Consider the following 15,285-nt stretch of genomic DNA (forward strand, 5'->3'; position numbering starts at 1 on the left):
GATATCTCTGTGACTTTACTTAATGTAGTTTAACAAATATAAATTGAAAGCTTTATTGATCTCCGTATATGATTAAAATTAAAAGGCAACTTGAATATCAGACTGTCTAATAAAAGTAAGCGTTGCTAACTATAGCATCCATAAAGCTGACTATACATACTAATGTATAGTCAGCTTTATGGATGTTTATCTTTGAATTTGTTAAGTATAAGCATTTGAAAGAATTAAATTTATAAACATGTCAGTATTATTTTCGGAATAAAATTTATTTTAATACATTTGATATTTTTATTTATTAAATAGTAATTTCTTTAGCAAATGTAATATAGTAAAATGTTACATTTGATATTTTAATTGTAATTCGTCCCATGAACCAAAAACGCTATATATAGTCCGTGACTAAATGGATTATAATAGAACGTGTTCTAACTCGCTTTCGCTAATAATATTTATTGACGGGCCACCAGTGTAAGAATTTATCTCTAGAAGAGATCTCTCCCAGTCAACCCAACACAGTGGCATAGATAGTAATGAATGGGTAATAACTGGTGTAAAAAATAACTATTTACAAGTTACAATACCACCTAAAACATAAAAAAAGTCAAAAGCAACATACATAAATATTTAAATTATTTTAATATTGATCTTACATACTACTTGTAGCTACATTATCAATGAGTAACATGAACGGTTTTTTATTTTCAAAATAATTAGCGACTTTTTAATATTTACATGAGTGCGGTGTCGGGGTACGTCATCAGTTTAATATAAGAAACAGTTGTTGCAAAAGAACGTTATTATTATTATACTTGAGCTATAGTTTTGTTTTATTTTGTAATTTAGTTTTATTTTCTTTTTAGGTTCCGCTTTTGCGGAAGAGGAGTCAGATATAATTCGCGGTAGACGTGGTAGGAAGTTAAAAGAAAACGTTAGTGAGCGTCAGTTGAGAAGACGTCGACGTGCCAACAACGAACTACCTGAGGAATCTGATAAAAGAATAGCTAAAACTATGATGCGCAGGAATGCTATCACGTTGCTAGAATGTTCCACAGCGTGGGCTTTTCGGTGGTTCCACGGGACCTTTTACTGTTCCTATTGCGATCATAGATTCGCAGACATAGATCCTTTACGCGAACATGTCCTTAAAAATCACATTGGCGAACAACCCACAAAGAAAATCTTTACGAAACTCACCGAAAATAATATGGTCAAAATTGATATTGGCAATCTTCTGTGCAGGATATGTAACTGTTATATAGAAAATATTGATTCCTTAAAAGATCATCTAGTTTCGATTCATAAAAAGAATCTATTCCTTGAATACAGTGATGGCGTGCTTCCATTTAAATTGCAAATGAACAGCTTCTATTGCCAGATATGTTTCGAACATTTCGACACTTTCTCAAAAGTCAATGAACACATGAACTCCCATTACCAAAACTACATTTGCGAAGAATGCGGCAAAGCATTTGTGTCTAAATCTCGCTTTAGAAGACACGTTCAATCGCATGAAATAGGCTCGTTTCCATGCGCGGATTGTAAGGAAATATTCGGTACCCGCGTTGCTAGGATGTGCCATAGAATGAAAGTGCATAGGAAAGGAGTAAGATATACGTGTCCGCGATGCCCTGAAATGTTCACAAATTATTATAGTAGAGCTAAACATTTAGTAGACGAACACGGTCAGCAGAAAATTGATTATGATTGCCCAGCTTGCGGGAAAACGTACGAGACTGCATCGAAACGTGCCGCTCACTTTCGTATGACGCATACTAATGTAGACAGGAGATATAAATGTTCTCAATGTAACTCCTCTTTTGTAACGAAGTCGAAATTACAGCGACACAGTGCGACACATATGAGAAGACTATAGCAATAGTAGAAGAATTTAATCTTTACTTTATGTGCAGTTTTTATAATCCGATCTTTTTATTAAATTTAAAAATGACCACTATATGTTTTTGTTTTGGATACTCTCGATATATTTATCATATAATATATGTAGTAGCTTGTGAGTAGATTTGAGCTGATATAAATTAAAGAACAGTTTGGCTATTTCAAACTAGTTTCTTTTCTTTTATAGGACCAGAAGTGGATCCCACAATGGATTTGGTGATTGCGACAGTTAATTGGAAACGTAAGCGGAGCGTTGCAGAGGATAAAGCCAACGCAGCTCTAATTCTACAACACTCAAATGCGGTGCCATTTCGAAATAAATTCGGCAAATTTATGTGTGCATACTGTCCATTGTTTTGTGCGAACTGCAGTGAATTAAGAGTTCATACAATGAAGCATGATAAACTAAGTATTTTTGAAACCACTGCAGAAGTTCGCAATTCATTCCCACTCCGTATTGATATAACAGATCTGAAGTGTAATATATGCGATAAAGGAATGGACACAATGGACCACTTGAAGGAACATCTTGTGAAGGAGCACGCTAAGACTCTAAATCCTAAATACGGTGATGAGCTTGTACCGTTCATATTGACAAGAAAGGAATATAAATGTGTAAATTGCAATGCTGAATTAGAAAATTTAATGAATCTATTTACACATATGAACGTACATTACCAGAGTTTCGTATGCCATATTTGTGGGAAAGGATTCTCTGGGAAGCACAAGTTGTTCGCTCATAGGAGATCCCATGATACCGGAGAATATGCATGTTCTCAATGCGAATTGGTTTTTACTAGTCGCGCCGCATTGAACAGACACCGAACTCTTGCCCATAGATACAAGGACAGATACAGGTGTCCCGTCTGTGAACTACATTTCGAGTCCTATTATTCTAGACTCAAACATTTGGAAAGGGTCCATGGTCAGAGAAAAGAGTATCCATGCGATTCTTGTCCAGCAATATTTGCGACCATTTCTTTAAGAAATTCTCATGTTCAGCGTGGCCACAGGAGAGATAGGAAGACTATTAGAGCTGAAAATTAAATTGTATAATCAAATATGTTTCAACGTATAATCAAAATTGTAGACATAGTATTCGTATACCATATATTCACTGTAATACCTTTATTGGATAATCTCATAACTAAATTATGCTAGACTAAAACATTTGAAAAGGGTCCAATGTCAGATAAAAGAGTATCAATGCGATTTTTACCCAAGGAATATATGCCACCATTTCGTTAAGAAATTCTCATGTTCAGCGAGGCGACAAGAGAGAAAGGAAGACAATTAGACCCGAAAATTAAATTGTAATATGTTTCAATATATAATCATAGTTGTATACATCGTATGCGGATGCAATCACTGTAATCACTTTTATTGGTTAATCTCAATGTTTGTGTAATCGATAAATAAAAATTATTGAAGAAATGCATTGATTTTATTGCTCTGTACAGATCAAAATTGGATATCCAGAATGTACCATTTAAAATTATTGCTACAACATTTATTCAAGCTGCTTTTCAAATTAGATTTTCTTTTGTTTTTAGGATCCATCGACTTCAAAGTAAAATGGAAACCGAAGCGCAAGTATAACGATCAGAGAGACAATGCGGCTTTAATTATAGAATGTTCGAATGTTACACCGTTCAGGTGGAAAAGAGGCGCGTTTACGTGCGCCTACTGCTGTCTCACTTTCGGTGATTTTAAAGGGCTCAAGGATCACGTATCAGAACATCCGAATAAAGTAGAGGCAATGCGTTTCGCGCGCACTATAGATAACATAAAAGTTGATATTAGTGGACTTAAATGCGAACTTTGTTCACAGAGTATTAAAGATTTAGATGTACTTAAAGATCATTTGATTATAGTTCATAATAAACCAATGCATAAAGAGACAGGGTTAGGTTTAATGCCGTATTTATTAGGAGGAAAGGAGTATTTATGCATACATTGTGATGAGAGATTTGAATTATTCACTAAACTAAACAGCCATATAAATAAACATTATCCTAATAATATATGTTTCCAGTGCGGTAAGGTATTCTCAGCTGCACATAGACTTAAGGCCCATCTCGTTATCCACGACGAACAGAACGGCGAACAATATAAATGTACAAAATGTGATCAAGTATTTGGAACCCGAGTTCACAGAAATAATCATTTAGCTCTAACACACGGTCCAGAGTATAGGTATCGATGCCCATACTGTAACGATTCATTCAAAAGATACGCTGATAGAAATAAGCACCTCAAACAGTCTCATGATAAAAAAATTGAATACGCTTGTCATCTATGCTCAGCAGTATTTGCTATGTGCAACCAAAGAACTAAACACATAAAGCAGGTCCATATAAGACATAAGCAGTTCGTATGTACTCTCTGCCCTTATAAATTTGTTACTGGAGCCCAATTAAAAAATCATATGATAAAACACACAGGTGAAAGAAAGTACCAATGTGAAATATGTAAAAAAGCATACGCGAGACTCAAAACATTAAGAGAACACATGCGTATACATAATAATGACAAACGATTTGTTTGTCAGTTTTGCAATAACGCATACGTGCAAAAATGTAGTCTCCAAAGCCACATGAGAACCCATCACCCGAACGCGGAACCTTTAAAGAAAAAAAAGTAAATATGCCAATTATAGACTAGAATTGTTGGCAATTAAATATTTCCTCAGTATTATGTTTGCTTCATTTAAAAATCTTTATTTCAACCTTTTGAACACAAACTCTTAACTTTATGCTTATGTAGCTGTAGAAAATCATGCTTGTATAAGCTGTGTAAGAAACAGAAGTTGAAGATCCTATATCGGCTGTTTTTCTATTTTTAGGAAGGAAATCTGAAGAAATAGAGATTAAGACTGAAGTGGAGTCTGACACTGAGAATAATACAGCAGCAAGTATAGCAAGAGCGCGCGATATGGGTAACGCGAGAAGGACGGCGTTCAGAAATAACATATCTGTTATCATGGAATCATGCACAGCTTACCCATTCAAATACAGGAAGGGGACTTATCTGTGTTTCTTTTGCAAAAGTTCATTTTTAGAGCCAGAGAAACTCCGGGAACATAATAGAAGGCAGCATTCGGAAATTCATCAGTTTTTGAAGCCGCGAAAATACGAACCTCTAAAAATGGACTTCGCGACGACTTCCTGCAGGTTGTGCGGTGCTAACATTATGGATTATGCTATGTTGAAGCTTCACTTGACTATTGAACACGGCAAGCTGATTGATGTTACTCACGGAGAGTGCGTTCTTCCTTACAAGCTGAGCAAAGACGAACATTGCTGTCAAATTTGTGGGAAACGTTACGAGATGTTTCTAAGTCTCCACAAACATATGAACGATCATTACGAACATTTCATTTGCGAAACATGTGGCAAAAGATTTGCTACGTCACAGCGAATGGTGAACCACTCTCGGACGCACGAGAGAGGAGATTTTCCATGTAAACGTTGTGAAGAAACCTTTCCATCGTATGCGGCTTTATACGCTCATGTAGCAAAAGTGCACAGATCGAACAAAAGGTACAAATGTCCAATTTGTGATGAGAAGTTTGCATCCTACAAACATCGGTTGAAACATTTGAATTCGGTGCACGGTGAGAAAACTGCGGTGTTCCCATGCCCCTCGTGTCCTCGAGTTTTTGACTTATGCAGTCGTCGTACGGCTCATATTAGGTTCCAGCATCTACAGGAGCGAAACCACGTGTGTCCAATATGCGGTATGAAGTTCTTCACCAATTATGAACTGCAAGAACATTCGATAAAACACGGAGGTGCAAGGATATACCAATGTGATGTCTGTAAAAAGTCCTACGCTAGGTTGAAAACTTTGAGAGAGCATATGAGGATTCATAATAATGATAGAAGGTTTGTTTGTCCAGTCTGTGGGCAGTCGTTTATACAGAATTGTAGTCTGAAACAGCATTTGAGGGTTCACCATCCCACGCATATGAAAGTGGATATGTTTTAGTATCTATGACGTATGTGGAATTTGACAGAAAACAATTAATACTTCGCTAGTTTTATTTATAAGAATAATGGACAAGTAACAAATAGAATAGGCAATCTAGCAAAGACAAAACCGTAGATAAATATAGAAGACATTAAAAGAAGAGAAGAGAAGTATTAACATACAAACCACAGACAATTAAAGTATGATTTTATTGAATCTTATAGTATGTGTATAGGAGAAGAACAAGCGTAAACTGCAACAGAAAAACATGTAAAGTTTATAATAAAATGCATTTAATCAGTTGTAAATATTATGTAAATATAGTTTACAATAAATAGAATAATACAAATAATTGTGTAATATTGATACTACTAAAAACCATTCAAGTTATATTCATGAATACAAATGTGTACCTGATGTTTCAGGCGTCCATAGACTATGGTAACTGTTTACCATCAGATAGGTCGTATGCTTGTTTGCCACCTACGTAGTATTTTTTTTTTAATTTCAAGTTTATTTCAATATTAGGACTTGATAGGGAGTTGACTGACGAGATTTATGATGGAGTTAAATCTAAGTTGACGTAAAAAAATGGTGTGGAATGTTAACAGAAATATATGTATGTAGGTACATTATTAAATGGAAAATTATCACTAATATAATTAAACGCCTACAGCTGAGTAGTGTCCCACCATAATACAACCAGTTGACAATTATATTTATTCAAAATAGGATATCCTTACTAATATTAGAAATGCGAAAGTAGCTCTGTCTGTCTGTCTGTCTCGCTTTCACGCCAAAACTACTGATCGATATAAATGAAATTTGGTACACAGATAGTATAGATTCTGAGAAAGGACATAGGCTACTTTTTGAAGTGAAAAAAGAAGGGGTTGAAAGAGGAGATGAATGATTGTATGGAGGTATCGTCATTTTAGAAGCTTGAAACTTATTTTTTGAGCTGTTAATAAATATAAGTTAGTACACTTTTTTCTTTAACTTTTTTGGGTTAGATATTTCACGCGGACGAAGTCGCGGGTAATTTTTTCAGATATTAGTTTACAGCTAGTAAACTAATATTTGACAAATTTTGGAGTGAGAGGAAAAACAATTTTTTACATTGTTATGCTAACAGCTGACATAAAACCACGGTACAGTCGGCTTTTTATGTAATGTTCAACTAGCTATCCACCCAGGCTTTGCACGGGTGTACATGTAATCTTTACATAGTATAAAACAAAGTCACTGTCGCTGTCTGTCCGTCCCTATGTATGCCTAAATCTTTAAAAGTACGCAACGGAATTTAAAGTGGATTCTTTAACAGATAGAGTGATTCGAGAGGAAGGTTTATATATATAATACATGTACACCCGTGCGATGTCGGGGCGAGTAGCTAGTATACATATAAACTTTCAACTTTTCTTCAGTAACTATCTATTGCTAAAAGCATTAAAATTCGTTGCGTAATTTAAAAGATCTAATCGAATAGACGGCGGAAGCAACCATCATCATCATCGCAGCCCGGAAGACGTCCACTGCTGGACCTCCCCCGGAAGCAACCATACATTACATTATTTCACCAGAGGTACTCAGAATCGTACTTGGTACCTCGTTAATGGGTGATAACCGAATTGCGTACCCGCCTGCGCTGACAGTTTCCGCCGACGGGGCACCTGAGACTGATAAAATGAACATGTGGTCAGGTCACTTTGCCCATTGCGACAAATTGACTAGAAATTTAACATGATGGTTTCCAGAAACCACGTGCGTCAACCTCATATATTGCTAGCGCTTGGGTCATCAGTCCATATTTAAAACAACCCCCTTCCACCCAAAACAAAATGGTACTGTGTATTAACCATTTCAGTTAACCATAAAGCATCGGTGTATCGGTAGGTGAGATGTAGCACTGAAATAGAAATAATCTTTATTTCAATAAACTCAATACAAGCACTTTATAATAGTCACATTTTTTTTATTCTACCACTCATTCGGAACGCAGACTCATCACAAAAAGAAGCAAGGAACTTGCGTGTTCCTAATTTTAGAGTATAGAGGCAGTGGCCTCGGGGCCCTCAAGCTCAGGGAGCCCTCGAACCCTTACCATAAAATCTCGATCGAAGTGAACTTTTGAAAATTTAGGTTTTAAATCCACTGACCTGCAATCTAATCCAGAGCATCGTTAAAGAACATTGTGTACACCGGCTGCAGGCAGAAAAAGATGGCAGGAAAACGGAATCTCTTGCGGAATATGACGAACGACACTCGCGAAATAGTTTGTATTATGCTAAATTTACATTCAGCCGCTTCCCCTGCCACTCGCGCTGCCGGAAATATTGCCGGGCGACAACTGAGCGAGAGGGCTGAATGTAAAAACACGCTGCCACTCGCGCGCCAGTCCTTTGACTCGCGCACGAAAAACCGACAATCGAGGGAACGCCGGGCAGCGCGAGTGGCAGCGCCAATGGCATGGGAAGTGTTTCCACTCTCGTGCTGCTCACTTCCCTGCCCACTCGGGCTGAGTGTAAATTGGGCATTAAAAGTAAACACAGACGATATATTCATCTAGGAGTATTTTCTAGAACTATTGCTCGAAAATAATAATTTACAAAATATATATATACCTATAGATAGGTTTCGGATATAGTAATGATTATTATACCGGATACGGATACGGATGCGGATATGAAATTATTTAAAATCATCCGTTAGTTTCGGATAATTTCGGTTACGGATATTAATTTTTAAGGACTTTCAAAAGTAAATTACAAATAGCTAATAAAATGGTTACATAACGTGTCTCTATTAGGCTCCGCCCCTATCCGATATTATCCGACACTTTTATTTCGGATTCGGTTACGGTTACAAATATTTTTTTATATCAGATATCCGATAGTTTTGGTTACGGTTACGGGAGCTCCCTAACATCTCTGGTAAATACTTCTATATTATAAATATGTACATAGCCACAACCTGGACTCATCACTTCATCTCCTTTCCTGCTGCTGCTACAATACAAGGAACACAATAAACATAAATACTATAATAGTGGCCCCAACATAGCCGCTAAAAATATTAATCTATTATTAATTTGAGCACAGACTTTGACAATAAACAAAAGAGTATATATGCGTGTGTGTCAGATACATGGTACTCTGTGTAATGTTTTATTTATTGATTTAAAGTATCTTTTATGCATAATTAAAAAAATACATTAGAATTTCACATTTCTCTACATTATAAATGCGAAAGTAACTCTGTCTGTCTCACTTTCACGCCAAAACTACTGAACCGATTTAAATGAAATTTGGTACACATATAGTCTAGAATCTGAGAAAGGAGGAATCTGAATAGGCTACTTTTTAATCCGAAAAAAGGGTTGTAAGGGGTTGAAAAGGGAGATGAAAGGTTATATGGAAATATCGACAATTTACGCAGACAAAGTCGCGGGCAGATCTAGTTAATATTATAAACGCGAAAGTTTGTGAGTATGAATGGATGTTTGTTACTCTTTCATGCAAAAATTACTGACCGGTTTTTCATGAAACTCTAGAGTAATATAGCTTATACATCTGTAAATGCGCGTGAAATTTATAGCCTACATGTTGTAGGCTATAAATTTCACGCGGGGAGACCTCATTGGTTTACATAAAAATATTTTCATTTCATTGAATGCTATTGCAAATGTACGGTACTTTGCGATGTTAGCCTCTGCCAATAGATGGCGCTGTAGTCAATTAAAACGCGATATGGTATAACTCTATATATATAAATAATCTATATAAAATTCGGCCGTTGTTCTAGCGAACAACGGCCGAATTTTCCCCTCCGATCGATCCCTCGTCCAATTCAAACGGGGATCGAAATTACGACGGCCTGAGCCGAGGTTCGAACCCCTAGTGGTGCCCTCAGACTAAAGTCGTATCCGTCAGGCAGGAGATGGCCTTCAGCCGCTCCATAAGTCCTTCCGCGGGTTTGGAGTGCCATCTGCACTCGCCCCATAACGTCCGGTGAAGCTGTAAAGGCCAGCTACGGCCAACAGCATTAGAGTAGTCCGAAAAACAAAAAAAAAAACAAATTTATTTCAAGATTTTTTTAATTGACATAATAACATATGGTGATGTCATTTGGTGGGTAGGAAAGTAAACACACATTTAATTTAGCTCCTCCTTATTTTATTTGTTTTAAATTAATTTCTACAGTAAAATTAAATTATTTATTAACTCACATGAAGTAGTTTATTAGTCCACATCGGCAGCTGTTTTTCTTTCACCCTTATTTTCACTTTATTATTTTCTACAAGTTATAATCACTATTCGTTATGGATCACCTACTGCAACTTCGCAAGAATATGGATGACCTCACTCAGCTGTTTTCTACAAAATTGGCATCTTTTGAAGATGATTTGAATGCCCGCAGCTCATCAACTGATATTGCATCATTGTCAAGTGAGTTTCACACTTTTAAAAGTCTTATTTGGAAAACCGTGTCTAGTTTAAAGGCTCAGTTGGAACTTGTATTGATGATTGACAACACTGAAATGAGATCCAGATCTAATATTCTATTGCTTCATGGTGTAGCCGAGGCAGATGATGAGAACATTCGGAATACCTCCAAAGTTTATGTCAGCACAAACTTCAGTTTTTAACACAACATCTACAACATTTGGTAGCTGTATGCGTCTGGGAAGGAAATTACAGGACAAACCCCGACCAATCCTGGTGCGCTTCAATAGCATTTCTGATCGCTCACAGGTCTGGTCCGCTAAAAAGTATCTTCGTGGCAGTGGGTTGACATTATCAGAATTCTTGACCAGTACAAGACATGCTGTGTTTATGGAGGCACGTAAGACTCTAGGTGTTAAGGGCTGCTGGACTGGTAATGGCAAAGTCATGGTGGTGTGCCCAGATGGCTCACTTAGGAAGATAACTACAATGGAAGAACTTAGTTCCATTAAAACTCTATCGAGACGGAATCGATTACTGGAGGCCATGGAGCGAAGGCCAAGCCTGCAAGCAGCTCATCTACACGTGCTGGGAACAAGCCACCTCAAACCAGGTCCCGTGCCCTGGCCAAACCAATACAAGGTGGTAAATAACGGTTGATGGCATTATTTCTTATCATATTTTTTTTTGTTTCTTATTTTATTTTATTTTATTTTGCGTGCTTATATTATGTACCCGTTGTAGACAATTTTATTTCTACTTAACTTACTTGTAGGTTAACATATAAAACTGTCTTGTGAAGTATTATCACACTTGGGGGTAATCGTGTTAATTTTCTTTGTCTTTTTATTGTCATTACTTGTTTACATTTATTTTACCTCAATGACAAGTGACAGATATCCAAAAGTCATAAAATAATCTATACTTAATTTTACGATCTTGGAAGCATTGCATTTTTTTTTTTTTTTTTTCTTTAATCTTATTGTCACTTATCAGCACGTAAATTTTATTGCTTAATATTTGTATCCCTATGAATACGTATGACTCTAAATATATTTATTTTCGTAAGTACTTGATGTAGTTGTGCTATTATACCTTGTTATCTTGATTCAGCTGCCGGCGAGTGGACTGATGCGGAATTTATTACATTCTTTGAATAATTTAATATTCAAGTTTTTTTAAATATTATAATACTTTTATAATTATAAATTTATTCTATTTTATATATATATATATATAAGTATTAGTAATCATGTCACATACACTAAATTGCGAATCTGATAATGAATATTTCTCTCTCTCTTCCTCATCAGACAGTTTTTCCAGCGCAGAGGATGATATCCCGGATATGCCCTCCTTAGAAAGTAATATTAATTTTAAATTCTCTTCTTTTGGTAAAAACTTTAACGTAGTTCATATTAATGCTCAAAGCGTGCCTGCGCATTACTCAGACCTTTTGAGTACTTTTACTTCCAATCATGTTCACGCAGTTCTGATCTCGGAATCTTTCCTTAAACCATCTTTATCCTCCTCTCTCTATATCCTCCCGGGCTATAATCTAATAAGAAACGATCGAACCTGCGTTACACAACGGGGAGAGGTTTCTAGAATGGTTGGAGGCGGTGGAGTGGCTATTTATCTTCGCTGTGATATTCCCTACGAAGTGGTAAATCAATCTTCTCCTATTCAAAATGGTGAACATTTATTTATCAAAATCTGTCTAAATCGCGCTAAACTTCTGGTGGGTGTTTATTACAGTCCATCCCTTCATGTTAATTATTTTGACTCCCTCGAAAACGTAATTTCTGAATTGAGACCCCATTTCGACCATCTTATTATTATGGGCGACTTTAACACGTGCCTAATCAAAAATGACTGCCGTTCTAAAATGCTTCTATCTCTACTCCACTCTCTTAATCTAAATTCCCTACCCCTCCTCCCTACTCATTTTCCACACAATGGTCCGCCATCCTTCTTGACCTTGTTATTACATCATCTCCAGACCTAGTTGAATCCCATGGTCAATTCTGTGCTGCTGCATTCTCGAACCACGACCTTATTTATGCATCTTTTAAACTCCGTCCTCCTAAACGCCGAAATAAGGTCGTCCTTCGTCGGAATTTTAGTGCCGTGGATCTTGATGCCTTGCAGAGTGATCTTCGTCTTGCTGATTTCACATCCTCTCTGCTGCAGATGTCGACTCTAAAGTGGCTGCATTTGAACACCTGATTCTGAGCACCTACGATAAACATGCTCCTGTACAGCAAGTGCGCCTTAAACACAATCCGGCTCCATGGCTAACAACGGAACTGAAAGCTCTCATGAGTAAACGGGATAGAGCCAAGATCAGGTTACGTCGTAGTTGTACTGAAAGTGATCGCCAGTATTACGTTACCTTACGGAATAGGTGTAATAGATTATGTCGGCAGGCTAGACGTAGGCATATCCACTCAAATATTGAAAAGTGCCCTCCTGGTAGGCTCTGGAACTACTTGCGCAGTATTGGTATCGGGAAACGTCAAACCTGGGATGTTAACTTTCCCAATCTTGATGAGATCAACCAGTCCTTTGTTTCTCCCCCTGTACGTCCAAATCCCGTTACCAAACAAGAAACTTTGGCCTCCCTTCCTAACTCCCCTCATTCACATGATGAAGGTCCTTTCACATATATATGTCGATGAGTTTTAAAAATCCTAAGTTCAATCAAGTCTAAGCTCTCGGCAGTGACGGTATCGGATTTGATATGATTGATCCCAATAAGAACTTACTAGCTCCTCTTATTGTAGACATTTTGAACTGCTCCTTATCCACCGGTACCTTTCCTTCTTCGTGGAAGAATAGTCATGTTATTCCTCTTCCGAAGACATCTCACCCATCCTCTATATCCGACTTTCGTCCTATATCTATCCTCCCATTCCTCTCCAAAATTCTAGAACATTTTGTGCTTCTGCGGCTCTCTGATTTTGTTGACAGAGGTAGCTTATTGAGTCGCTACCAGTCGGGGTTCCGGAGTGCACACAGTACGGTTACTGCACTTGTCAAGATCACTGATGACATAAGGCACAATATTGAAAATAAAGATGTGACAGTTCTTGTATTACTCGATTTCACTAGTGCCTTTAACTCAGTTGATTTTGACCTGTTGCTGGCTATCCTCTGTTCCCTGAACTTTTCCTCTCCTGCTCTCTCCTGGTTTAGATCTTACCTGTTTGGCCGGCGTCAGTTGGTGAAAGTTGATGATTTCCGCTCCAACTGGGCTAATGTTCTGGCTGGGGTCCCACAGGGTGCAATATTATCACCTATTCTTTTTGCACTTTTTATTAATGGTATCACGGCCTCTCTCTCCTCTTCTTTTCATTTATACGCTGATGACCTTCAGTTATACACCGCTGCTCCTATTGACAATATAATCGTGCAATCAACAATATAAATTACGATCTCTGCACCATCGCTGATAGGTCTCAAAAATTCGGTCTATTAATTAATGCAGCGAAGTCTCAAGCTATCATTGTCGGCAGTCACCACTCCATCTCAAGCTTACAATCTGTCCAAATTCCTAACATTGTCTTTGACGGCAATCATATTCCTTTCTCTCCCACCGTCAAGAATCTAGGAATAATCATGGATCAGACTTTATCTTGGGGGCCTCACATAAGTGACATAAGCCGCAGATTATTTTCATCTCTCCATTCTCTCAGACGCCTGCAGTTTTTCCTGCCCTTGGGTACCAAATTGTTTTCGATCACTACTTCTTCCCGTACTGGATTATGCTGACAGTGCATTTCTAGATCCCTGATTGCTTGATAAGCTGGAGCGGCTGCAAAATCTATGTATCAGGTTTATCTTTGGTCTACGAAAGTTTGATCATATCTCAGCCTACCGTGAGCAGCTCAACTGGCTTCCTATCCGTGTTCGTCGGAATATTCATTTCCTTACCCTCTTATTCCAAATCCTCTTCAACCCCCATTCGCCCTTTTACCTGCAGGAGAGATTCCGATTCCGTACTGGTGAGCATATACGTTCTTGTCATGATCTTATACTCACAATTCCTTATCATATAAGCCACCGCTACACTAAATCTTTTACTGTACAAACAGCACGCCTATGGAATTCACTCCCCACAGAGATTAGACTATCGCCTTCGATCAGTTCTCTTAAGAGACATCTTAATAAGCTCTGGAGTCATTCTGAGTCTGCGCTTTTTTAATGCTCCACTTATTTTCATTATTTTTCTTTTCCTTTCTGGTGTGTGTATGTGTATATGTATGTATATGTGTATGTGTATATGTATGTGTATGTATGTATATGTATATATATTTTTGTGTATTTTCTGTATATATTATTAGTTATATATGTCATTGTGACGCGTATTATTTATTGTACCTATTTCCACCACTGCGCAATTCCTCTCAGTAACTCAAAGGTTGACTGGAAGAAATCCCTCTTCTGGGATAAGTCCGCCATTGTACGCATGTTTTTTTTTTCTAAGTCAATTGTGTCCTTTTATTTATAATATTATTGTACAATAAAGTATTACAAACAAACAAACATATTTTTGTACGTCCAACTTTTAACAGTTGAACCAATGAACTTTTTAAACCGACAATGAAGAAAGGAATAGTATTACAGACTGTTGCATAATGGTTAAAGTATGAAAGTAAATAACAAGTTTAGTTAGTTGAGTTTAGTTTTCAATTTTTCATCTCACTTACCAATAAGTGTTGTTAGACCATTGCTAACAATTTACTATATATTATATTCAAATTCAAATTCAAAAATCATTTATTCATGTAGGACATTTTAGCCGCTTATGAACGTCAAGTTTTTACATTATAATTTTTTTCCCTACCGTCCAGTTCGGTATATAGATCCAATTGAGAAGAACTGGCAAGAAACTCAATTGAATTACTTTTTTTTTAAAAGCCAGTTTATTTACAATGTATAGGTATTTTTATATAGGTGTCTATGTCTA

General features: G+C 37.0%; 1 protein-coding gene across 9 annotated transcripts in view; it reads left to right on the forward strand.

Annotated features, from left to right (window-relative positions):
- The window catches only part of LOC131850278 (gastrula zinc finger protein XlCGF57.1-like), a 71,261-nt gene that overhangs the window by 35,814 nt on the left and 20,162 nt on the right, over positions 1 to 15,285 (forward strand). The window contains exons 5-6 of one of the 9 annotated variants that reach the window (XM_059200480.1): positions 3,450 to 4,536; positions 4,742 to 4,833. The exons of 5 other annotated variants lie outside the window; for them this stretch is intronic. In XM_059200480.1, the coding sequence (XP_059056463.1) occupies positions 3,450 to 4,536; positions 4,742 to 4,754 (1,100 nt within the window). In that variant the 3' untranslated portion in view covers positions 4,755 to 4,833. Of the gene's footprint in view, positions 1 to 860; positions 1,978 to 2,083; positions 3,327 to 3,449; positions 4,537 to 4,741; positions 6,167 to 15,285 lie in introns of those variants that run through there. 3 more of the 9 variants (XM_059200474.1, XM_059200486.1, XM_059200484.1) reach the window with 3 other exon arrangements.

Source organism: Achroia grisella, unplaced genomic scaffold (genome assembly GCF_030625045.1).
Source record: "Achroia grisella isolate CSIRO2021 unplaced genomic scaffold, CSIRO_AGI_Agris_v1 utg719, whole genome shotgun sequence".
In the NCBI taxonomy this organism is placed as follows: Eukaryota; Metazoa; Arthropoda; class Insecta; order Lepidoptera; family Pyralidae; genus Achroia; species Achroia grisella.